The sequence below is a fragment of the Solea senegalensis genome, linkage group LG6, assembly GCF_019176455.1.
Source record: "Solea senegalensis isolate Sse05_10M linkage group LG6, IFAPA_SoseM_1, whole genome shotgun sequence".
Lineage (NCBI taxonomy): Eukaryota > Metazoa > Chordata > Actinopteri > Pleuronectiformes > Soleidae > Solea > Solea senegalensis.
Window position 1 is genome coordinate 14,462,768 of NC_058026.1, and position 27,181 is coordinate 14,489,948.

At 39.2% G+C, this 27,181-nt stretch overlaps 1 protein-coding gene across 2 annotated transcripts in view; it reads right to left on the reverse strand.

Moving 5' to 3' along the window:
• ctnna2 (catenin (cadherin-associated protein), alpha 2) overlaps positions 1-27,181 on the reverse strand; it is a 249,467-nt gene that overhangs the window by 29,402 nt on the left and 192,884 nt on the right. For both annotated transcript variants that reach the window (XM_044029247.1, XM_044029249.1), the window contains exons 10-12: positions 4,039-4,131; positions 1,720-1,876; positions 1,036-1,236 (exon numbers count right to left, since the gene is read on the reverse strand). In XM_044029247.1, the coding sequence (XP_043885182.1) occupies positions 1,036-1,236; positions 1,720-1,876; positions 4,039-4,131 (451 nt within the window). The remainder of the gene's footprint in view (positions 1-1,035; positions 1,237-1,719; positions 1,877-4,038; positions 4,132-27,181) is intronic.

Sequence of the window (27,181 nt, forward strand, 5' to 3'; positions counted from 1 at the left end):
TTGAGTAATGCTGTTTGCAAGTTATCATCTAGCAGGGAGGGGAGGAGGTAATTGTGTCTCTCAATTATCCAGGAAGATGAAAGTAGGGAGCCAAACAATAGATACACTATCTCACTACATAGGCTCTAACGGGAGGGACGGAAACTGGGGGGGAGGAGTGGGAGGACGAGAATGAAAGAGAAAAAAGAATGAGGAGGGGGATTAGACGAGGGACTGGTTGACAGAAAATTTGCTAAACATGAACTACAAAATACCGTCAACACAGACCTCTTTGCTTTTTAAATTGTGAATCACCTTCATCCACTCATTCATTGTCTCCCGCTTTTATCCACCACATGAGGGCCAATCCCAGCTGACATAGAGAGAAAGTGGAGTACACGCTGGAGTGGACCAGTCCAGGGTGGACCAGTCAATCGCAGGGCAAACATATAGATGAACACTCAAATTCAAACCAGACATTATCTATCTATCTATCTATCTATCTATCTATCTATCTATCTATCTATCTATCTATCTATCTATCTATCCATCAACTGAAAACAAGTATTTAGTCTTCCGGTTGGAGAACAATCTTTACTTTAAGTGAGAGTCGTGTCTGCCTAAAACCTGTTGTACACCAGGGACAAATTAAGGTCACCTGGAAAGCTGTGACATAGAAGCTGGAAAGTGAGTGGGAAAAAAAGATAATAAGTGATAAAAAAATGCATGAAACGAAAGAGTGGCAGAAGAGTGAACAGGTGGCGTTGAGGGTTTGTATTTGAGCCAAGATCGAAATTGTGGGACACTGGGTAAAGGGCGGTGTGTCTGTAATTTACTCAACAGACTGAGAAGCTAATGTTAGTGCAAAAAATGTGTGTGTGTGTGTGTGTGTCAGACAACTGCTCATGACAGTAGCTTAACTTGCCAAAAAGCTTATAACATAATGTCTGATGCAAGCACAATCCAAGGGTGAAGGAGACTGACTTAATCTACTCCATACAATAAATTAAACTGGAGCTCCTTGTGCCACGGCAGCTTTGTATACAGTGCACAAACCAGTCTCAGACAGAAGCTTGATGGACTCCAGCACACGCTCAGTGTAGACCCCAGGTTCATAGTTTTCCATCTCAGCGTTAATGATGTGGACCACACGAGCAGCTCGGCCCCGAATGGCTCCAGCAGTCCGGTCAAGAGTGTCCACATCTCCCTCTTGCAGAGCAATTACACATTTGTTGACATCCTCAAGGATGTGGTTCTCTAGGGTGAGGCAAAAAGAATGGCAGTGAATGGAACTGGACGGATCTCACAAAAGTCCTTGTACATGTAAATCAGTCATTTCCTTAGAAATGACGTGCTTATGATTAATACTGTGTGATTCATGTTCCTCCATGAAGGTCAATAGATTTCCACAATTTAGCTAATAAAACCATCTCATCTAAACACTATGAGGCAATACACTACCATTTATTGTAGATCCTTCTTCATTTTAGGATGCATATATAGAGCTGACATTGCTTTTTTTTCATGAGACAATAAACAAACAAACGGTAGCTGAGACAAACACATAAAAAGAAATGCTTGCAACAAATGAAAATTACCACCAAAAGCTGCTGTTTCAGGTCTAGTTGTTTAATGTATTGACTTCACCATTCAATATCCCTGTCTTGTTTTGTTATATTATTATTTTCAAATGTTGTTACTGCCTGTTTGAGTCTGTTTGTGTGCCGTGTTCCCTCATACCTGACACAGAAAGGAAGTCATCCACTGAGGTGATGTCATCCACAGCCTCGGTCAGAATGCGCACCTGTTTCTCCCACTGATCTTTGAAAACGTCCATGTTGTCCTGGGCGACTTTGCTTTGAGGGCGCGCCGCAAGAGTGAGTGCAGCATTGATAACCTGGCAAGTTGGAAAGCAAAATTTTAAACCACAGCTGTATCACTATCCAACATGAGATACTGTCAAAGCCATTGGTTAAAAAGTGATTCCGATATCTAATTTCTTGAGCTTTCTTAATTGATGTGATAACATGTCATAAATATGTTTCAGTTGGTATTACAGGTTTTATCAAACATTTCTGAAAGAAACACAAATCAACATTTGTCTGCGAGTGTATTAGCCACAGCCAATACATGTTTGAGGTTTTGAGTGAAAGTACATTTTAAGAACCCATTTATCGTTTATACTGCAGATGATGTCTCTGAAGGATAAGCTTTATCGGAGTGAGACCACATAGGGTTACTTGTTAGTGGGATCACTGCTTTGTTGGTTTTGGTGTCTCCATGGGACACAAAGTGTCACAGTTGCAGATGGCAATTTATCATTTTGATTGGTCCAAGCTTCAAGAGGGTGGGTTTTATCTAATATGAGCAGATATGTAATATGTCAGATGGTAGAAGCTGGAGAGATTTATGAACATATGACAGTTGCGTATTGCACATAAACTTTTTTTGTTGAAGCCATGATGGACAATGATTCATGACCCTCATCCCAGTCCTACAGTGGCTTCAGAACCCTTGACTTGAGCCATCTTTATTGTTGTAGATTTATTTTTAATTTTAGACTGTTTTCAGTTATCCACATTGACATTTTTTTTAAAATATTAATTGTAGATTTATGAACGGTAATCCCCTTATTTTCTAATTTACTTCCAGGCTGTAAAGAAATAGAAACTAACATAGATTTAACACTTGTATTTTTACAGTAGACAGCATGAGGAAGGGACAAGACCAGCCGTAACACAGAGGTTGAGTGACTGAGTGATTGTGTCACAAATAAGATAATATTTGGATGCAACATGGTTGGACAAGTTGAGTACTCTGATTTGAATCTAATTATACAGACATGTACACAACTTAATCAGAGAGTTTTTAACAGTGAATGTAAAGTAGACATGAGTAATAATCAGACTAGTTGTGCACAACACATATTCTATTAGCAATTTGTTTAAACATGTACACATCAATGTCTTAATAAACAGAAACAAGTGGAGCAATGATACAATGGTTATAATCTCACTTGAGTTCACATAAGGTTTGTATATAGTACTGTATATTTATGCTGTGGTCCGCTGAGTAGTTGGTACATCCGAAACAAACTTTGTTTGATGAGTACATGTAGATCCTCAAGACTTAACAAAAACATAAGCCAAATGGTATACATCATAATTTACGATGTGAGATAATGACAAAAGAAAAAATATAGAGCAATAAAAGTCTAAACCTAAAATACAGCACAGATGTGTGTTGTCCAGAGGGTCTATCACACTTTTATACAGCTTGAAGACAGATAATAAAAAGAAAACAGCAAGTATCTTGACTTCAAGAGTCTGATCTGTGTAAGATAGAAACATCTGGCTTCCAGCCAAAAGGAGATCAGAACTTCACAAGGTTTGAAGGTGATGGAAATAAAATAGCTCTTTTAGACATGGGCAAATCATATCAGCAGACTTCCAGTTTTAATATCACTGAAGTGCTGGCATCTGCGCTAAACCATCATTTTTAGTCTCCTCGCTCTTCATCACTTCCTGCTTTCTGAGAGGTTGTCATAGCTACATTAATCTGATGTAGCAAGGAAGACACTACATTCTTGACATGACAGTTGTTCAGTATGTTGTGTAGTGTATGTGTACAGATAAGTACAAGCGCTGGGAATATCTGTTTCACTGCCTCTCTGTTCATTCTTTTCAAGTCACAAAATCTGGGGTGTGTCTTTTAATCTATTTTGAGCACTGCCAAAAGTTATCAAGAGATGGTTTCTCCTCAACTTTTTAAAGTAAGCGCATGTCAGCAGGTGCACATAGTTGGGCCCATGCATTAGATTCAGCCTCCCTAATGCATTTCTCTTCTCCATTACTGTGTTGGATCCCCTGTGAATTAGGCCTACCATTTAACTTGGACACAGTGCATCGATTTTAACTTGCCTGTTGCTTACATCCAGAGAAACAGCACTACACTCCTCCTACACATTACTCACTGCTTTTCCTTCTAGTCTACACTCTAAGAACTGCTTTCTGTTTCTAATGTTTTACAGTGAAATGGGAATCATTTTCGAGTTCTCACCTGTGGACATAAGCTGTCAATTTGGGTGGCAGCCATACGAACCAACTTCACGCCCTCTTCGTTGTTGGAGATGGAGCAAGCTAGGTTGGCCACCTGGGTGAAAGTGAGCAAAAACAATGACTGTTGTTAAAGCCTGAAGCTAAATGCTTTTTTCCAAAAAGGTCATGTGCAACACGTTGATCTGTAAGTTTTGAAACAACATTCATGCAGCTTAAATGAATCAGAGACAATGTTAATGTTATCAGGAACACCAGTTTACTCCATGCTAGGTCTCAAATAAGACAGTTTAGTGAGTATTTTTCATGGAGTGCACGGTATCCAAATTAGAAACACGTGTATGTAAGTGGGCAACCTTTGAGTGTGAATTGAGTCCATGTGCACCTTTCTATTCATGACCCCTGATACTGCTTTACTCTACAGTTTCGCCATTCACCCATTCACCCATTTCCTCACACCTTTTTCTAACACACATCTATCATATCCATTCACATGCTTCCAGAAGCAAATTGGGGTTAAGTCTCTTGCCCAGGGTCACTAAGACTAGCTGAACCTTGGATCAAACTCTGACCTTCAGGTTGGAATCCAAACCACTCTACCGCTCTAACCACGGCTGCCGCAATCAAAGTGCACCACTTTACGTGCGGTTTCTTTACCTCTACTGCACATGGATGTACTTAGTGTGAACACACAATACAGGCAAAGTAGCAAGTGGAAATGAGATGAAAGGAAATTACAGCCCAAAAGTCTGCAATCAGGCCTCACATAATGATTACCATTCCTTCTTAGTTGCCCAGCAAAGAAACACAACGATTAGTATTAAAAAGGCTGTGGATACATTATTTTGACAACAACCTCACATCAGCTGCAGTCAACTCTTCAGATTTAGTCAGTGACATCAGAATTGCACTTCTACATGAAAATGTATACAATGGAATCAGGAGGAGGCAGTGTAAATGGGCTGTTGCAGCAGATTCAATTGTTAGCGTTGGTCTTATCTATAACTCACAGGTTCTGTGCTTAAGTTTATCAGTAGCGTTGATGCTGGAACTTCAACATAAACTCATTACCCAGCAGCAGAACCAAATCTTACTGTTGTGTATAATACCCTGTTCTACATTTCATGTTTTTTTTCCCATAACTTCTTATTAATGTTAATATTAATAACCACTTAACTCTGAACTCTATGAAAAACGGTCTCTTTAATTTTGCTCCACAAAGTTAGTGTTATGCTTACACCAACAGATGGAACAAACCATTACGAAATGGGTTGTCAGGTGCAAAAGTGAAAGTCCCTTTAGCAGAATTTTGCAAAGGGACCCAGGGAATGAGTCTGGCTCTGGGTTTCTGCTCCACCACCTGTCTCCTTTCTCCTCAGTAGATGCCTAATCATGGCCCTGGTGGAGACAGCCTCTCTGCCTCTGTGCCAGATCTAGAGCTAGAGCCTACACAGTAGTCACCAGATTTATCAGCCATTCTTTTCTAAATTCCACAGCTCCCACTTCATAAAACTATAAAAATTGGCAGATCTGATATTGTAATATTGTGCCCTAACATGACAGACATTTTGTATGACCAACAGGTTATGGCTGGGTTGAGATTTACAGGGTGAAGTGACTGCGTATTCAAAAGTAGATCTGTGTCACTTGTAGAGCTGCAACTAACGATTAGTTTCATAATCAATTGATCTGTCGATTATTTTGCAGATTAATTGTTTGGTCCATAAAATATCCAAAAACCTTAAAAAATGTTGATCGGTGTGGAAATGATGATCTTCTTAAATGTCTTGTTTTATCCACAAACCAAAATGATTACGTTTTAATGATTTCTTTGTTATCCAGAACAAAGAAATGAAGAAGCTTAAACAATCGGAAATAAGAAAAAAGCTTCAAACCGATGAATCGATTATCAAAATAGATTCATCAATTAAAAATCGATTCATCGATTAATTGTTTCAGCTCTAGTCTCTTCAGTATGTGGATCTTGATAAAATATATAACTGATATGAGATGGCCATATCAGAATCCATGCAGCTTATTGCCTATACTGGCGAGTAGCGCACAAACACTGAACGCTGTCATAATCGACCCACACCACATATGTGTGGTTGTCGCACACTGCTGCAAACTCCTCAATATACTGAAAAAATTATGGCATAGTTGATACGCTGTGGTTGTGTTGCCCTCTAATTTGTTGTCCCCGGGTGCACACAGTGAAAAATACTATTTACAAAAAAATATACAAACAAACCACGATTAAAGTCCTCCAATCCAATTCAAAATCCAATTCAATCAGTTAAGAGTCCTCTGTAACAAAACCCACACTGAACTCTGAGGCCCACAGCAGCCCCCCTTAAACAAATAGCCCTTCCCATCAGGCTTAATAATACATAAAAGCAGTTTTAAGCTGTTTACACAATTACAATATTCCGTCCATTGTCTACCACGCAGGATGCACCGTGGAGAGTTTGCCAGTCCAACACAGGGCCAACATATAGAGATGAATAACCATTCACTCACACACATAATTTAGAGCGTCCAATGAACCTCTGCATGTTTTTGGACTGTGGGAGGAAACCAGAGAAAAGTCACAGCACACAGGGAGAACATGCAAACTTCACACAGAAAGGCCTGGACTGGAACATGACCTAGGAACATTCTGGCTGACTGTGTGGCCCCACATTTATGAAAGTTTAAATAAAATGATGTCTGATACCTTTGATTCCCCATCTCCCTACACATCTGTTATGATGAAATACAAAAATCTAAAGAACACTAAGAAAGAAACGTGTGTGTGGAAATGTGGAAGTAGAAATGATGAGGATTGACTGATCGACGAGAGGAGGTGGAATGGAGCAGTGTTTTAACAGCAGGTGAGTGAAAATGGTTTGTGTCTGAACCTGATTAACGGTTAAGCCCCACAGTGTACACCCTTTGTTGCCTAAGCAGTTACTGCAGCGAGTGGGTTGCACTCTCTGTTAAGTAATGGAAAAGCAGGAAGAAAGGGAGAGGGGAAACATGTGGTGAGTTTGTGTGTCAGCGTTGCACGTGGTTAGTGACATGTCTCTCAAAAATAAAACAATGTAGGCGAATGCTGTCTTCCAGAGCCTCATCTCACTCACAAATTCACTGCTGCAGCTACTGATTTTAAATCCATCAATAAACATACATCTTACAGTATCTTACTCCTCTCCCACTTCAGTACAAAGTGGTCTCACCTATGACATTTGCTGTTGTTGAAGATGCATGAGAGAAGTTATGTGTGCATGCATGGCCTTTGAGAAGACACTTGCAGTTAAGAATGTGCATGTTTTTTCCTGATAAATACCTAAACTATTTGCAGTTTTACTACTAGAGAGGATATGATGATGACGAGAATGCCTGTGACAGTGCAGAGAATAGTTGAGATGCTTAATTTAATTAATTCAGAACCAAAATAAGCAGCTTTATGAGCTACAGTACCGAGGTTTCAAGCATGGCTGTGCTGCATGACAGGCCTGAATAATCATTAGAGCTGGGGCTGCAAAGAGGAACTTTATTGTATGATTAAAGTGCCAGATGTTTTTTGTGTCTCAAGACAACCCTTCATTTTGATTCATGTCCGTCTTTGTATCCATGTACAGTTTGTTTCAAACTGAATCCTTCAGGACAGACATATACAGTGGCCTATCAAAGTCAATTTAGAGATAATGTGGACACAGAGCAACAGTAATAGCTTAGAAAATGTGTCTGTGCTAAATTTTGTAACCAATAAAAACTCATTGACAACATTTGAAGATTACATGTTTTGACATCTGTAGAACACTGACTACAACCCTTAAAGGGGTGGAAAAAAATAATAAGATACAATGAAATATTCAAAAACCATTACAATCATGTCTCACTATTACAATATATATGTCCCCTGTTGGTGAATGTGTAACAACGCACACACACACACACACACACAAACAGAGAGCCTGCTGTATTCCTACATGAAGTCACATATCTCCACAGCATCATTTTATTGCCCAGTTAGTTTTCATAACTTAAACATAAACTCTATATAATCTAATACAATCATTAAGTTAATCAGATTTCAGCATGTGCCCGGACTTTGAAACCAAACTATACAGACACATGCCTATTGGCAGAATATGGTGCCAGTTTGTATTAGCACTTCCAGTGCTCACATGTCACTGTTTGAGGCAAATTGAGGCAAATCAAATTTGTGTTAGAGGACTCTTGCTTAGAGCTGCGTCTCTTTACTCATGACAGCAATGAGCACATTGATGGATTGCAGTCCTTAATGTGAAGCAGTGTGTGTACAGTATGTGTCGAAATGTGTGCGTGTGCCAGAGAGACACAGGGTGACTTCACAATTTGCATCGGATTTGTTATGATCTATAATGTATGTATATATATATACATATATATATATATATACCTCCTTATGAGTTAGTCCAGATGTTGATTTTTAATTTTATATATATATATACATATATATATCTGTGTGTGTGTGTGTGTGTCGCCGGATTTCAAGACCATTTTATTTCAGCCATTTTACGGTTACAGTGTAATGAAGTACTTGACCAATAAAAAGCAGGTCTATATTATCTTTTGCTCTTTTTTTGGTCTGGCCTTCAGCAGCCCTTTGACTGCTGCCTTGGGCCCATGGAAGGCAAAGGGGCAGAGGTCTTTCTGGAGGCTGGAAACATGCCCAACAGGCACACTCCCACTCCATCTTCCCAAACGCAGGCAGATCTGGATCTGCAATTATTATTAAGGAGGCTTTGTTTTTCTTTTTCTTTTTCTTTTTTTTTTTTATAAAATAAATATGAAAGAAAGAAAGGACATATATGACAACATGACTAAAGACCCTGGTATACCCATGAAGCGCATTGCGTCATCAACGCGCAACACGCAGGCTTTTGGAACCACGCACAAAGAGTAAGTTGGGTGTGAATGGACAGCGCATGTGCAAACTGTATCTCCGCCCCAACGGTAGGTGGAGTATTAAGCCTTGCTCACCAGGCAGACAAAACATTTCGACAACAGAAAAAGTAGTTGCCAAGGATAGTCATCTGAGCCTCGAGCTGGTGACCCACGAACCGCCTGACACCCAGACTCCCCTGCTCGACGGGCCTTTCAGCTGTGAGCAGCTCAAACCATGTTCGAGGGAGCTGTAGCAACGTTCTCTTCTTTTTTGGTAGGAATGCATCCTATTCCCTGCGTCCAGACTTGCACCCAATGGTAAAGTCAGGTACTACAGGACCCTGACGCACGAGTATACCAGGGTCCGTGCAATGGTACATGCTGGTACCAGGGCCTTGATGCTGATACGTTCAAGGATAGTGCAACAAAATTCATAATTCAAGGAAGCTTGGGCATTTAAGTGTGCATGTGCTTGTGTGTGTGTGTGTGTGTATGTGTGTGAGAAAGACAGAGAGACACAGACAGAGACAAAGCTGTTGAATGTTCCATTTTAGCCACAAACAAAGAACTATCGATTTAGTCCCTTTGCTCTGCTCTGGATAATCACTTCAATTCTAATTTGATGAAGGTTTTCCACTGCATTTGGCAAGATGGGCCTTCTCTTGTATGTGATTTGAATCAACTGGATGAAGCTAAATAACTGGAAATGGATCTGATAGTGTAATTTTGTCCAGTTTCATAGACTGATGGTTGTTTTTAAGACACACTGATGATGTAATACAGTAAATAACATTGTAGCTCTGTATCTTTATTGCTCTATTGAATCAATTGTGTGTTGGACCTCCACTGGGATGCTTAAATCTCTCTTTTCGCAAATGACCTTTTCTTTCTTTTGTGATTGTTCTATCTTTGATTGTTCTTCATTGAGTGCAGCCTGACATTACCTCTGGAGGTGAGATTTTCAAGTGGCGTCATTAGTGTTACAGAACATACCTACGACAGATGAGAGCAACAAAACGTGCACAGAGGGTCAGGAAATGTGTATCAGGTGTTTATTATTACTGAAAATAATTCAGCTTAGTTAAGTTGCTCAGTACCCTGCCAGTCATTAATGAGTGTGTGTCATATTCACCAGAGCAAAAACTAAACACAAAACAAGAACATGGGCTTAATGGCTGGTTAGTGACTGCTAAGCTTAAGGTGTGACTGAGCCAAAGACAGGGTCAGTCAGTAGCTCATAGGCAATGTGTTGTGTCTACAGTCACTTCAAGAAGCAAGAGGTGGACATAAAACGGAGAAGAATGGCAGTGGAAGATGTAATCAGTGGAGATGACATTTTAGGCTGCCTGGCTTTGTTCCATTACGTCCATCATCTGGATGTTTACTTTTGCAAGGATGGTGTTAAGGGGGTTCACTGACATAGGATAAGGCACAGTCTTTTATTTCTCTCAAATTCACAAAATCACATGGTTATTTCCTCTCTCTCTGTCTCTCTCTCTCTCTCTCTCTCACACACACACACACACACACACAGAGTTAATAAATCAGTCTGTCAACATAGATGGAGCAGAACATGTAACAGGGGAAGACAGTATGCAGACTGTGAAACAATTACAGTTGTGCCCTCACAGGAGCACCTCTATTTGTTTTAGTGATGAGCTGTCAGCTCCCAGTGGTGACGCCTGCACATGCAATATAGGGACTGGAGGTGACAGCAACAGGTTAAGGTGCATGACATTAGGTAACGCCAGATGTCAAGTCTGTGAGAGGTTCAAGTCTACAGGGGATATCAAGCTGTCAACCTGCTGAGACTGACCATGAACCACACCTTTGAAAATCAATCCCTATTAAGACATTAGACGCGGACTGCTTCAGGGAGAATGCCCACCAGGCTTGCAACATCAAAAGGCATAGCAGCTTACTCAACAAAAAGAAAAACAAGAAGCCCACGATCTAAAAGTCTACTCCTTTTTTGCCTTGTATGGTGTGGTAACATGACCTGAAATTAAGCAAGCTCTTTTGGAGTCCTTTTGATGACAGATTGCTGCTTAATTGCTCCCTCTGCTACCTTTTCCCCATCTTCCCACTCACCCTCGACTGAGAGACAAAGTGAAACTAAATTGTGAGTGACTCTAATGCACTTAGGAGTTCTCTCAACACTTCCTAACTCAAAATGGAAATGAGTTTAAGTCACTGTTTACTTAGTGACAGGTCCACTAATATGTGGCTGACTAGAATACAGCTCTAACCTCCTCCTCCACACAGTCTCCCAGCAGAAGCCTGGTTCATCAACTCGGCTAAAAACAATGGCAGTCGCTGACAAAAATGCAAATGCACAGGTAAATGCACGTGTCCCACATTATTTCGGGAATAATCTTTGAAATAAAAGTATCTGCTTTATCAAAGCCTAAAACAGTAGAGACTTCATCCACCGGTAAACTCTAGAGAACGGGGCTGCAGGATAATCATTCATACCTGATGCTACATCATTATTATTACCATTAATATTGTTATTATTAACGGTAATAATAATGTAAAAAAAAAAAGTATATGAATAATATTATAACACTTTCCTCTCCCCCTTTTTTGTTCCCCTACCTCTCCTCCTTGCTTATTGTGTGAAATCTTGGGTTTATCTTCTCTATTATATTGTATATTTTAATGTTATTATATTGTGAGGTATTGTATGTAAAATTAGATTTTTTAATTTTTTTTTTTTTGGTTTTTTTTGACACACTATTACAGTTTGAGTGGCCATGCTATTTAAAAAATATACCCTTAGAAGCTTCCCGATAACAACATGAAAGTTAAATGACGCAATTTCCTATGACCAGTGAATCCTTCACAGAGCTTCTCCAGCAAAAGCACACATGCTTTGGCTGAACCTGGACAACAGGAACACACACACATAGGTAGCCCTGTGCCATTGTTGACGTAAAAAAACAGTCACTTCCTGTGCCAGTGCAAAAATTGTTGCTGGGTGACACAAAATTAAAAACAAAGAGCATTGTGTGGAGCTGCATGATTAGCATCGCTTGAACTGATTTGGAAGTGGACTGAATGTACCAGACATCCATTTACATTTAAAAGTACCAAAGCTTTCATTGTTTTTTTGTTTGTATTTTGCTGTGATTTGTTTGTCTGCTTTTGCAATCTGCCGCAGCTCTGAAGATCTGATGTGATTTGATTCGATTTTTCTTTTTTTCTTTCTTTCTAGTCTACATAAATTTGGAACCAAATCTGTAGAGAAGAATCATATCATTGTCTCTCGGAAACCTATGACTAATCTGGCATGACGGGCTGACAGGGTGTGATTTACATTGTGAGCTGCGTTGTCGTTTACAATAGAGCCACAGCTGAGGTGTGGGTATTCCTAAAACCGTGGCTGGCTTTTTGATAAATATGATAATTTGCTCCAGCCTGCTGGGGAGGTGAACCAGCACTGCAAGCAGGGGGAGGTTTGAAATGTACATGAGGGAACAGCGGGGGTGGATGACAACACAGATCAGACAAGTACAGACGTTCATATACACACACAACACCATAGGAGAGTGGAAACACCTGATGTAATACAGGAGGAGACGCTGGCAATCTGTTTGTAGCTGTCTGCACTTTGGTTGTTTGCCCTTTCATTTTGTTAAATGTCAAGGACTAGTTAATTATTTGACTGACCATATATACCTGTATACATATATATATATATACTGTATGTATTACACCAGAATTCGAATGCCTAAATGAAGAAGGCGGGCATCTACAGGATTACATCCACAATATAAAATTTTATTGAGCTCAACAAGGGACACAGAGGTAATTGAAAGCAGTATAAACAAATCATAAAGTTAGCTGGACCGAACTGACTCGAGACGAGGATATACTATATGTGAGAGCGTGTCTGCATACGTTGTAAATAAGTGTCTTACAGCTTAAATTTAGAGCACTCGATATTGGATTATCTTGTCCACATTGCTGTAAGTGGCAGGACACTGAAGAAGGAAGAAAGAGGGAAACACATAGCTGACTCACTTTTCCCCAGGCAGAGGGCAACTACTCACACTTCCTACTGGCATTTTAGTATTTTGTAGTGCCTTGGTCTTGAGGAACTGAGGCTTCCTAGAGTGATTTTGTTTCATTTCGCTATGAGCACTGGGTTGCACAGGGTGGTCAGTAACACCAAAAAGTATGTCTCCCTGTAGTTTGTTCAGCTTACATCTTTTACCTTGTGCTCAAGTTTGCATTATAGCTACAGGGGTCAGGCTGCCTCTCTCACACTTCCTCAACATTCCTTTCTCCCCTTAGTATAAAATAAAAAAAAAGAAATAAAAGAAAGGGAGAAGTATTGATTTCCCTTTGCCTTTTCTGTCTTTCTTTCTCTCTCCCTCCTTCCTGCCCTCCTATTCTCAGTGTGCCAGCCAAGCAGTCGGTCTTGGCACCAAAACATAATTATGAAAATGGACCTCTGGGTTGTTTCTTTTAATTTATCTCTACATTCCACAGTCCCTCTGCAACAGAAGCTATTTAAAAATGGTCTCATGGGAATTGGAATGTTTAACCCACAATACAATAAAGAATGGTATACTTATTGGTGACACAACACTGCTTGGTGCCCAAATAACAGAATGCTATTTTTAGCCAGAGGCTCGCAGGGAAATGCTTAAAAGACACAGGTTCGCATTATTTCACACTCACAGATGTTTAACTGTGAGTGAGATTTGCGTGCCTGCTAGTTTCTGTCAAATGCTGGCGTCAAGTTACACCGTATGGCACCCATGACAAAGTGGCTTGACTCAGACAGCAATTGCTGTGCTCTTCAACTTGCACTTCAAGTGCAAGGCCAGTGAAACTCAAACGAATCCAAAAATCAGGCCCGTGTTCAAGACATAAAAAGTCGCAGCACAATGTGAGATACAGTGGCTGCAGTAGCCCGAGTGCTGTCGTGTTTCACTGTAGTAGAACATACATTATATTTAGGTATATTTGTGCATCACTCACACAACATTATTGTTTGATAAATATAAACTGCAAAATGACAGATTATAATAAGGTCAGGCATGGAATGCTTCTGTAGATAATTATAAACCCTCACATCCATTTAGCCCTTTGCAGATTTGGGATATTACCTATCTATTACATATGGGAAAAAGATTCCCGGTAGATCCAAAGGATCTATAGCACCAATTTTTCAATCTCAAACAAAATGTGAACACAACAAGACCTTGACATTTCTCCACATTTGCATCCCTCTGTCTTCTCTCATCTATGTACGGCACAAGAAAAGCATGATTAGTTCTGTTGGATAATAGATGCACACAGTGGGAAAGGTCAGCAGTTGTCAGCCCTTAATGCCTCAACCTTTAAATTAGGGGATGGGTGAAGTGAGATGAAATTTTAAAAAATGATCAGTGAGGACAGGAGTCTGTGACACTGATGATGATAAGAATCAATAATTACTCATTTCATGTCATCCACATGTGAAGCATGGCAGAAAAATGCAAACGTCACCGTACAGGTGCTGGAATAAATCTATAATTGCTTCCAGAGGAAAGAAGAACATGTTGTCTGTGAATGTTAAAATCAAACACATATTAAAGCGGCAATAAACGAGTTTGATTTACTACGCATCACATAATTTTTGCACCTTTTTCTTAATTTTTGACTAAGCCTTCTCCACGCTGAAGCCCTTTAAAAACATGCATCCTCGCGAAAGCACAATCGTATATGGCAGAATTCTTGATGTGATCGGTGTATTTGCATCTCAGTACGTCTAAATGTGCCCGTGGAAATGTCACATTTATTCCTGTGCCTCTGAATTGATGATTATGTGAGTTGTTCTCAACCGAAAGCAAGGAAGTGCGGAGATGTGAAAAGGCCATTATGGCACTGGCTGAGAGCAGAATGAACAGCACAATTAAAAAAAAAAGAAGAAGAAGAAGGAAAAAACCTTTCCATCACCATGGCCATTAGTCCTCCTTAATTCTGAAATATTATTCGTGAGGGGGGTGTTAAAACCACACCATGTATAATGCAGTGTGTGTAAGCAAAAGCTGATATTTGAACAGCTTTATAAGTGTACTTTCTGTGATGATATACAGTATACTGCAGTACACTTTGTATTTAGCATCGCTACATAGTGCATAGTGATGAAGATGTGAGGTGATAAAAGAGTAATACACGAGAGCACATGGAAGGAAAAAGTGATAGAAGGAGCTCTAAAAACTTTTTCTATGAGCTAGTTTGTCTTCGGATAGTTTCCTCCGCTGCCATTTAAAACAGCAAATATCCTAGTAACCCCAGAAATAAATAAATAGATTTTTAAAACGCCCATCCCAGATACTTTCTTTCCCCCTCTACTGCCTTTATGGAGACAAGCATTAATGTGCTGGGACAGTTACTGGCCTTGCACATCTATCTTTGATTGATGTCACCTCTACAAAAGCGTGGTAAAACGTTTCAAATTACAATAGTAATGTCTTGGCACACTTTTTAGTAGAGGACATATACACCAACGTAATAAATGAATTGTCATAACTGTAAGGACCCAGTGACCAGACAAAGTCACATTTGCAATCAGGACAAGCCTCTGATGCAACGGCTTTAGTTAATTACTTCATAAAGGGGCAAGCATAACTTTTGCCCTAGGTTACCAATCACTATGAACCCTGATACTAAATGTGTTGTAGGTGCTTTTTTTTTTTCTTTTCTATTAGGTATGATTAACTATAAATTCTGAGTCCATTTAATTTAGGATCGGTGGAATTGTGCTTTGGGAACTGAGCAAAGTTACACTTATAGACTTGAGACACCAAATAATGCTCACTCTTCATTTTCCACCTTGAAATGCAGTTTGATATGAAGAACACAAATAAACCATGTTGCTATGATCAAAAATTGCTTTGTGACCAGTTAGGGTCCAGCCTGTAGCACTTAAGGTTATTTCCAGAGTAATAAAACAGATGACAGGTTGTCATGGTTACCATGATGGCATATTCACAACTGCAACAGCAGGTTGTCGTTTTGGCTTCACAGTTTAATCTTATGTGCAGATCCTGATTGTATTTACTTTTCAAAGGGCTCCACTAAAACTACTCATGTGAAAGTAACAATGGCAGCTTTTGGAACGTTCTCCTATCTGAGCACCTGCTCACTACACATTACTGCTCCATTGTTCTCCATATTTTAAGTGTTTGAAAAATGTACAGGTACAGGCAACCGGTTGTGACATAAATGCATCCATTTTCTACCACTTTATCCTCCACAGGAGGGTCGCGGGGGGTGCTGTGCCAATCTCAGCTGACACAGGGCGACAGGTGGGGTACACCCTGGACAGTTTGCCAGTTCATCACAGGGCCACATTTGAAGACAAACCATCAATTTAGAGTGTCCAATTTACCTAATCCCCATATTGCATGTTTTTGGACTGTGGGAGGAAGCTAGAGAACTTTGAGAAAACCCTCACACACACGGGGAGAGCATGCAAACTCCATGCAGACAGACCCTTGTTCCTTGTTCTATGATTATGACTACCTGAAATTACCAGACAATCATAGGCAGGTTGTCATAGAAACATGCCATTGTCTCTGAGGTGTTAGTAACACGATTACTGATGCTTGATTGTACAGATATACCTAAATATAAAATTCAAAAAAAGACGTGGAACAACAATTTTATACTTACTTATGTGTAACTTGCTGAATTGCTCATCTGTATGCCAAAAGAACCTTTGTCACCCAAATGAAAAAGAGATACGGGCTAATTGGCTGGATATGGTAGAGCAAAGATATTCTGGATTATTTGCCATGGTAACAGTTGTCTTCTTGCAGAGAAATAATTCAATGGAGCGCAACCTGAATTCTTAATTGAATGAAGTGTGTTGATGTGAATTTTTTATGCAGTGGCAAAGTTGTGGAGTTGCACTTGCACTGGGCTGAGCATTAGGGCAGCACTGCATTTAACAATATTTACAAAGAGCAGTTAATGACTGTGACAAAGACAATTACATGTCATTTTAACAATTATTAAAACAATAAAAGTACATGTGATTTATATAATGCTCTTCACAAACTGAAAGTCGCTTTACATTTAAGAGCACAAGAATGAAAAAAATGCAAGTAATTAATGAGAAAAGAAAGGAGACATACAAATAATATTATAACCCTAACACTACTATTTATAAAAACCCTAACCAGATTATTTATAAAACTGCCATATTTTAAGATATAGTTCTGTAGACATATGGCACATCAATAAGTGCACATACATAATAAGCGGAGCGTGTAACACGACTGAAGTGACTGTCAGTGGAGAACAAAAAATATGTTCTCTATCCAAAAGTAATTAATTCAACAGATGTATGAGAAAATAATTAACGTGTCATAAATACAGTGATAACTTTGTATCTATTGGATGCAGTGTGAATTACAACATATAATAAAGTTAAGTTGGTGTGAGACAGTAGTTCTATTTGCTCTGTCAAACCAAATGCGGTTTTGTGTTAATCAAACTGTAATGACCTCTATCAAATAATTGTACTTTTAATGGGGTGTAAGCAGAGAAGTGTCAAATCGTGCACCATTGGAGGCAGAAAAATCCCCTTTATTTTCCTCCTCTCCCCACCACACCTAAAGTAACGCTCCCCTGGAGAGAGCGAGAGAGGGGGGGGAGAGAGAGAGAGCGATCAAGCAAGCGGAAGGTTCCTTCTGCTCCATTAATCTAATGACAATGCCCCATGACTAAGACCAGCTTAGCAGGCATTGCTCATCCCCATTGGCTCCTCTTTCATTTAGCATGTCATCGATGCACAAATGCAACAGGAGCAAAGACAGTAAAAGACGAGGATGAGGGAAATAAAGAAAGACAGAGTTCTTGCAAACGATGGTCTGATTATATTTCACCGGTGTCCATGGTTACCAGAGGATGTGACAAGCCAGCGCAGATAAAGACTTTGATGAACTTGAGTATAAAAAAAAAAAGTAAGAGGCAAAATAGCATTCAAACATGTCATTTTGCTTTGTCCTTTATATCTTTCATGTTCCTGTCAATAACCCGTCTGTGTGCAGTTATTACATGTTGTTCTTTTAGATTCTATTGAATTCATTCATACCTTTTCGTTATACGGTCTATGGTTGGTCTGTTTGCACTGCTCGACGAATGATAACGATAGGCCTATGTCACCGAGCAGTGACTGCCATACCAGAATATTTACACAAGTATTACTTTTCCAACAGAATGATTGCACAGAACTGCAATCTATAGTTCTACAGCAGTGTGATAACAGTTTGAGGGCAATAAATAACGAGCAACTCAAGACACACCACAAGTACGGCACAGGTTTAACTTAGGCTTTGGGTGACTCTCGCATGCTTTTAGCTCAGGAACATGGACAAGGTATGTGGAGGCATTTCTTTAATTGTGACACAGATGGGAGACACAGTATGAGAACACTCTGTGGTATATTATGCATTGATTGCTGGAATCCACTGGAGCACAAGGCTCTGTGTATGTTAGCTTAGTGTCTCATTGGAGAAATATCCACTTCAGCATGCCCTCTGGGGAAATAGCGACTAGAATTTGGCTGTCAAAGAGCAGAGCTGCTGGCCCAGAATATCATGGGGTCAGTGTGGATAAATAGGCCTCCCACACAACACGAGCAGACACGGCTTCTTAACTAAATGTGAGACAAGCCAACTGCCAAATATTCCTACTAACATTATGAGCCAGCCTGACAGATGTTTGGGTGTGACACTGCCATATAAAACCAAGTGAAACCCAGGGCGATTTACAATTGAGAAAAGCGGTGTCTCAACCGAAGGTTAAGGCAGCTTTATTTATGTCGCAATAATTTACCGATGGAAAATAAAATTACACCTTGCAATCACTGTCACTGGGTCACAGTCCAAACTAATACAGAATAAAAAATGATGAGAAAATAAAATGCTATAAATGACATGAGGTATGGTATAATAAACAATCAAAATTATGAAGTATAGTAAGTGCAGTTTGGTATCCACATTCATATGTGTTTAAAAGCCATAATTGAACCTTTTATGTATTTTATATACCATTATATGTTTTTGTCTTGTTAATTTCAGAGGTGAACAGTAGATTTTCATTTTATTAAATTATTATTACATTTTACATTACATTTTATGTTTATTTATACCCTGATTTACCTGACTTTGCTCGTATGTACTTTGCCTGTGAGGTTAAATAAGCTACCTATGTATCTATGTGTCTAGATGTCTCAAAGTGCCTTTCAATCAATTAATATCATGAGCACATTTTAGGGTTAAAAGTCATAGTGTTGAGTGAAAACAAATGCATCATATTTACCAATGCATTAATGATGAAGGCATAAAGTTTGTCATAGTTCTGAACTGACAGAGCCCCTTGGATGACAAAAATAAATCTTCGGGTCCAGAAGTCTTGTCTTCACAGCCATCAACATCAGATTCTTGCTTCTTTCAGTATTGTTTTGGGGTAGCACAGTCTTGATTAAGTGTTGTTTTATTACCTAGGGGGTTGTTTGTTTCCATGGTGATAGAGAAAGCAGAGGCTGACACAGTACGTCATTACTGACGTGGGAAAAATGAAAGATAATGTGGCATTCTGAATGGCAGGAATGCAAGGATCAATTTGTATCTTGTTTTGTCAATCTATTGTCACTGCTGGTACAGTAATTATGTCATGCAGTCATTATAATAATAACATTAATCTTTAAAATATGTCACAAATGATTAGTATGTTGATGTCACATATTTCAGAATATCATAAAATATAATGAACATATATTTTCATAATTCTTTTGGCATCTAATTAGGACTTCCAACGTGGGTTAAGCAACAACGTGTTACGATTCTGTGTGCCTGCACTGGGCAGAGCTGTTGTAGTTTTATTGCATTTTGAATGTCCCTCTGACAGTTTAAAATGACTTTTCTAAAATTACTTGTGCATTCATTTTAACTTAAACAATGAAACACAAGATAAGACCTTGAACCTGCAAACATTTCTTTCTGCTTGGTCACTAGGGAACGGGGCTGCCATCAAAAAAGTGTCTTCCAGCAATGTAGACGGCAGAATTATTATTATTTTTTGGTCCCAGGGACATTTTCATCTCAGCTTTTATGGTGGGTAGATTGTGTTTCTATTACTTTCTTAACACGTGCACTGGCAGACAAACGTCATGTGAACTTATTTGGATTATTATACACTTATATTTACACTTAATTATTCACACACGCAGATTTGTGTTAGCTTGTGATGTAGAATATTTGATTTTTGACCACAATTACAAATTGGTCACATGGGCACACGACTGACACACATGTCTCTCTCACATTCAAATTAATATCCATACTGGTGAACACATATACAGCGGCGTATATTCCCTGGTGTGTGTATGTGCGCTTGTGTGCCCATGTATGCTTTCTAGTAGCAAGATAATGTGTGTGCCTGATAAACTTGAGTGTACGGTGGTCAGTATGTGTGTGTATGGTACATGCACCCCCCCTCCCAGCTGAAATCACATGTCCAATATCATTGCATTTGATTTCCAGTTCAAATGGTGTTTTGGCTGTGCAAAACATGTGCGACAATGCTGCTTCTGGCTACTTGTAATGCAGTGAGATCAGATCAATGAATGCAATACGGACTAAATGAACCAAAAATAACACACATTACACTCCAAGCACAAACTACATGATATTATATGCATAAATGCATATTTGAGCACTTGTGCGCAAAAATGAATGGTCTGCCTTTAAAATAGTATTAGATATGCCAGTAAAGGATGTTGTCTGCATGCATTATGGGGAAACGATAACGAGGGTGGTGTGGTCTAATGGCGTGAGCAGCTAGCGGCAGCGTGAGCGATTCTTTGTGTGCATGCATTTTGCATACCCTGTGAATTGGATCAAAGCAAGTGTGATGACGAATGTCCTTCCATCCATTCTCTAGTGGGTGGGCCGAAAAGGAAAACAGCTGGTGCTTTGTGGGCCACACACAACATTTTTGTCAAAAAACTAAGAATAATGATAACAATTTGGCCGCGAGTCACAGAGCAGAGGAGAGAGCGAGCGCAGGTGATGTTTTTAGGACCAGCATCCTCAACAGTCTTGTAACCAAACCTATACCCTTGCCCGGACGTTCCATGGCACAAACTGAGCCATGATTTGAATTGTGCCTTTTTAATTTAATGCACTCTTTTAGCACAGAAATGCAGCCATTGCACATTAAACACACTGGTTTGGTGGTTGTACTTGCTGGTAAAGTAAGTAAACATCTCTCTCTGATTCTCTCGGAACGGAGTCCACTTTGTGTCACTTTAGCTCGGCGAACGATATCACGATGCACTTTGTCCGTTCACTTCCAATAACACGAGCGTCTCTGACCTGTGCCCCTCATGGAGAGCATTGTGACTGACTCATGCTGCAGCCAATCACAATCCAGCACCATGTTGCATGCATAACAGACGTCCCCAAATCCGGTGACTGAGTTGCTCTTCTTAAAATAGCTCAGGCCTACCGGGAAATAACCCACGTTCACATGGGGAGAACATGCAAACTCCACACAGAATTACCCTCGGTCGAACCGGGATCCAAACCGACAGTCTTCTTGCTGTGAGGCAGCAACACTAGCCACTGCACCACCATGTGTTTGATAAATAATGTGTGCCTCAGAAATATGTAAATGGCACCAATCTGCTTGTGTACATAATCCATTTAGTCCTGCTCTTTTCAAGCTAATCATGGACACCCTCATCACCTGCTTTAAACAAACCACAAGATATATGGCCTGAAGTCTTGAAAGAAAATGGGGAACGGAGGGGAGAAAATAAATAAACAAAGTAGAAAAAGCACTGGGGAAAGAGATAAGATTACATTCTGTTAGAAAAGAAAGGAAATTAAATTAGTTATATGTCCTGTTGGTGCTTGACTGGATTTATGTTCCCACTTTTATTTATTTCATTTAAAGCTGATATAGACCATTTTTGGCTTGAACTTGTCATTGCAATGTTAAAACTGGTTGCGGGGTGTAATGGAAAAAGAAGGAAAAAAAAAACAACATCCGCGTTTATATTGGTCACCTATAGCCTTGTTTTCACAGAGAAATGACGACTGAGTTTACGATACAAAGGAACGCTGCTGTTCTGCATCAAAACAATGAAGATAATCACTTTCCCCCAGTATCTATCAGAGGTGCTTATTATGCTTATTATAACACCTGCTCTGAGGACAAGTGCCTTACAGTCCTCAAAGGGGTTTTACTGCCGCTACATCTTTACAGCAGTGACGAAACACGGGGCACAGATGATGTCTGTTGCCTCGGAGAAAAAAAAAAAGAAAGAGCTGGCAGTCGTAAAAACGTGGACATGCGAAGATTTGTAGCCAAGAATTTTGCAGGCACAAAAAAGGATATAACTGAACATGGCCCTCAAATCCAGTCAGCATATGAATTAGCTCAACAACAGAAGGCACCATGTCTTTGGTCCAACTGCACATACGACACTGTGCACAAAAACTAGGACAGACATGACAGGCTGAGAATATATATACGTTATATTGAATCTATAGTGAGGTCAGTATATGTTTGTTGTGATATTGCATATGTGTTGCACAGACTGCTTCACAGCTGAAAGGACGAGCCGTTCTTTGAAGCTTTTGGCCTTTGATTATTTAATCCTACGGATGAGGTTTGAACTTCTTTTTTTTATACATTAATGACCTCCTTCCAGCATGCTCTAGAAAAATCTGTTCTTCTTAATCATCTTAATCATCTAAAAGGAAGACTGTAATTATCTATAGTGCTTTCTTGTTCAAGCAATTCATCTCAACCAGTGCCAAAATTCTTTCTTCTCCAGACCCGTCACTCCACATTTGACAAGGAACAAATCCCTCCTTACTCATCTGCTCCATTGTCCTTTGATTACTGAGCAAAATGCTAAGGCTACTTGATATCTTCAAAACTGCTACTGTGATCGGGGGAGGGATTAGGTGAGTGATTTTCTGTCCTGATTCTTGGATACAATATAGGGTCACCCGCGTGCACACCAGACATTCCCGTTTGTGGTATTTAGATAACAGGGGGGCAGTCATGTTTCATAAGGATTTCATAAAGGATCTGCAAACTGATATATTTCCACACATATTTTCCCAAAGGACCTGACCTGCAATATATAGCATTTTACCTTTAATTAGCTATCTGGGGCAAAATTATAGGGTCCTTGTACGTTTCTTCCTCTCACCTGATTCATCAGCAGTAGATGGCGCCTGCCATCACTAACTTGTTTTAGCCTTGCATTTGCACTGCGGTAAAAAGTCATGGCTCTAATTAGGAGAGATAAACTATTTCCCGTAATGAGAATTGATGGCTTTCCTTCTGCACAACCAAGCATTTTTCTTTCTTTCTTTCACTCTTTTGAACTGAAGCCCCCATTCTCCTTAAGACTCTCACACACGCATGCACACATTAGATCTGTGTATGGGGGAAAAAAAAATGGAACACTTTGTGATTAATGGACTTAATTTCCAGCAGATGTGACTTCACGTTGTCAGCCCACTTCACCTCAAAACCTTTCTGATGATTAGATTTAATCCTGTGTCGAAAAAAGTCAAAAGGCTTGCAGAAGAATGTCCACCTGCTCACCGACACGCTGGCATCCTGTCCCTCTGTAAACATTTACTGACGAAAAATATGTCTTTTCCTTTTCATTTCCCTTTGACAGCATGTTTTTTTTTTTTTTGTCAATTGGTGCCTCTCGGGCCACATGATGATAATCAGAAAACACACACACTAAAAAAAGACATGAACTAATAGTATAAAAAAAGGCGGATATGTGTAGCGTTACAAAATTAGACGCCTCGATGAAGCTGCATAATCTATGAGTGTCAGAGCCTCCAGTCTTTGACCACAAAGACGGCCCCTCACTATGAGCCTGTGCTAATGCTGTGTAAACATCGCGGCTGCTGTTTGCCACTGATTTAGCACATGTTAATATTACATGAGAAGGAGAGGCCCTTTGATGATGTAAGTGAACGCTCAAAGTAGGGCTTTCCACCTCAGGGAAGGGGAACAGCTCCTTTGAGATTTTTTCCGCAGTGACACCACAGAGAGAGTGTTTCTAGTTTCATATGCCATCACTAGAGGTAATTATTAACGACTCCACCAATGGAAATCAAGTTCTTTTTACACTGTTAACGTGTAAATATGCTGGTATTATATGATGAAAGACATATCAAGAAATAATAATTAGTGCCATTGATGTGAATTTCCACTTTGTACCAGTGAGTGCGTCCTATACAAATTCCATTTCCACTTTTGAGCACTTTATTCTTATTCTTATATTATTCTTATTTCACTTTTTTCACTGATTACATTTCTTGCAAAAAAAAAAGAAACACTCAGAAAGATTCATACAAGGTCCATAGAGGGTATATTTAGAAACAAACACTTCAATCACAACTTTTTTTTTATGTTTTCAAATATGGTGAATGCATGTTTCACGAATTGTATTTTGCATTTTAAACTATCTCTCAGACTCACAGCGTCTACTTTGAAGTGGTGCGCCAATGGCTTGCAAAGTAATGCAAACTAAGAAAAAAAGTCCATTTCAAGATATCAACACAAAATGGCCTGTGACTTGAAGGATGTCGTTTTAATTGTTTTCCTGCTTTACCTGTGAGGTATATGACCAATGTGGTCAATGTGTGTCTTCTGGGAGACATCCTATGTTGCTGCACCAACCTCTGATAATCCAGCTCCCACAGTCACCAATGCTGTGCACTGGAGACCTTTGTCTCTCTCCCTCTTTATTCATCAATCCACAATTTCAACCACTGACTAAATAAAAGCAAATTTGCCTGTCATCATGTTAACATCATGTTACTCTAAATTTTAAAAGCAGATTTTTTTTTTATGATCATGAAAGCAAAAGTATAACAATCTGAGTATGTACACACACTCTCACGCCACAGTGTCGTGAATAGAGCTGTATCAGGATGAGCAGAATGGGAAGATCTCTTTCAGCAGACAGAACAGACTCTTAATGAGCCATTAACCTGCTGTCGGTCGGGTAAAATGGCTGCAGGATGCGGTTTAATTTACCATTTTAGAAAGAGGTCATTGAATTGATGAGCCACGGGAAAAAAAAGTTACACCCCCAGTTGGATGTATTAGCAATGCTGATGGTGAAGAGGGTGAGCAAGGAACTGGAAGAACAGTCAATATCTTCAATCAAGCTAACCTGTCAGACAATGATTGCTACACTTGCGGTCAAATCTATAAAACTAATAGTATGGATTTGGGTAGACTTCTCGTGGAGGAATTCTCCAATCAAAAAGGGAAATCATTTCACTTCTCTCCCGAGGAATGAGTATTTGTTTTTCACAGATACATATCAGATTTAATCTTTTGCACGTTGTTTACGTTTGTCAGCTGCTAATGTGTTTTTTTTTTGGCGGTTTTCATCATTGACTTTAAGAGTCAGTTGTCAGTATGAAAGAGCTGCCATGAAGTTGCATAAGCTCTCCTCACCATCCATTACAGTAGCTTTATGGATGATGAATTTTTACATGAATAGACAATAGATGGTTAGCATATATCACTCCACCAATGAGAATGAAGTGAATTTGGAAATTGTGAACTGTTTTGCACATACACTATATCTATTCAGACCTTCTTTCTTGGAGAATCAAAAGAAAACTTATGCTGTCCCCTCAAAAAAAAGGTAAGGGAAAACAACAGAATCAGAATTGGTAGTGTCATTGTGACAACGAAACATTGCACAATGAAAATTATAGAAAAATATGGAAAGTAAGGAAATAAAAGATAAAGATAATTATGTTAAACAAGACTAGAGACAGTTTCTATCCATCTTACCATCACCTGTTTAAACGCTGCTAGACTAGATTTTTTGATCTAGTCCATATATGTTTACGGTTTACATAATCACTTAATTATTCTTTCATCCATCCATATTCATCGTTTATTTTCTTACTTTCTATATTTTTCTATATTTTGTAAATGTTTGCACTGGAAAACCTGCACTTTTAATTTAATGCTGTGCAATGTCTCGTTGTCACAATGACAATAAAGAAAAGAATAAAAGTACATTCTAAGCAAATCTAACTGCATTGCTATGATTACTACTATTTTTCCAACAATTGGATCAATTTAATTCCATACACACACATTTATAAATATATATATATATATATATATATATATATATATATATATATATATATATATACATATATATATACTTGTGTGTAGTATAAAACTGTGCTCATGAGAGAAGCATCAAGCCCACTGACATTCTTTCTCTGAAAATAAAATAGAGACAGACAGTAATTAAAGGTTCATCAAATGCAAGCGCAGGTTTTGCTTTGCTGGGTAATAACTCCATTGGCTTTGTGCTTCACCCTGACAATTGTTTAAGAGCTAGTATTTCCATGCTACAGTGTAACAGAGGAGAAAATGTAAAGTCATCTCTATGAGGAAGGACACACGGAGCTTTTTACGATTGCTATATTCCATTCATAAAAGTTGGAGATGTGGGGAATGTTATGGTAACTTACCTTACTATCAGTGTGCTAAAATATAAATGATATGCAATTTAAACTACAAAGAATTCCATTTTTGGTTTATATTTGATTATATAACATCAAGTATATAAACCCGGCAGCTGCTTTATAAGGTTCCTAATGCAGTGGCAGGAGTGGATAACATGTGCTCTGCTGCTGTCGCCCATCTTTGACCTTTTCACCTATTCAGAGATGGCCTTCTGCACAGCTTGAGTGTGTGGTTATTGTTTCCTTTCCATCATTTCAAACAAGTCTAACCGTTCTTCTCCGACCTTTGGCACCAACAACACATTCTTGCCCACAGAACTGCCACTCACTGGATATTATCTCTTTTTTGGACTATTTTCTATAAACCCAAGAAAAGATTTTGCATGAAAATCACAGTAGATCAGCACTTTATATATCTCGTACCAGCCTTTCTGGCACCAACATCCATACCACATTCAATGTCACTTAAGCCAACCTTTTTTCCCACGCTGATGCTTGGTTGAACTCCAGCAAGTCTTCTTGGCATGTCAAATGCAAAATGAATGCATCACATCGAATAATCAAATAATGCTCTATGTGTATAGCAACAATTTATGAATTGTTGAAGAACATGGCACTAAGTTCAACGACATCACCGAATACTGTCCCCACCAGATTTTATCCTAA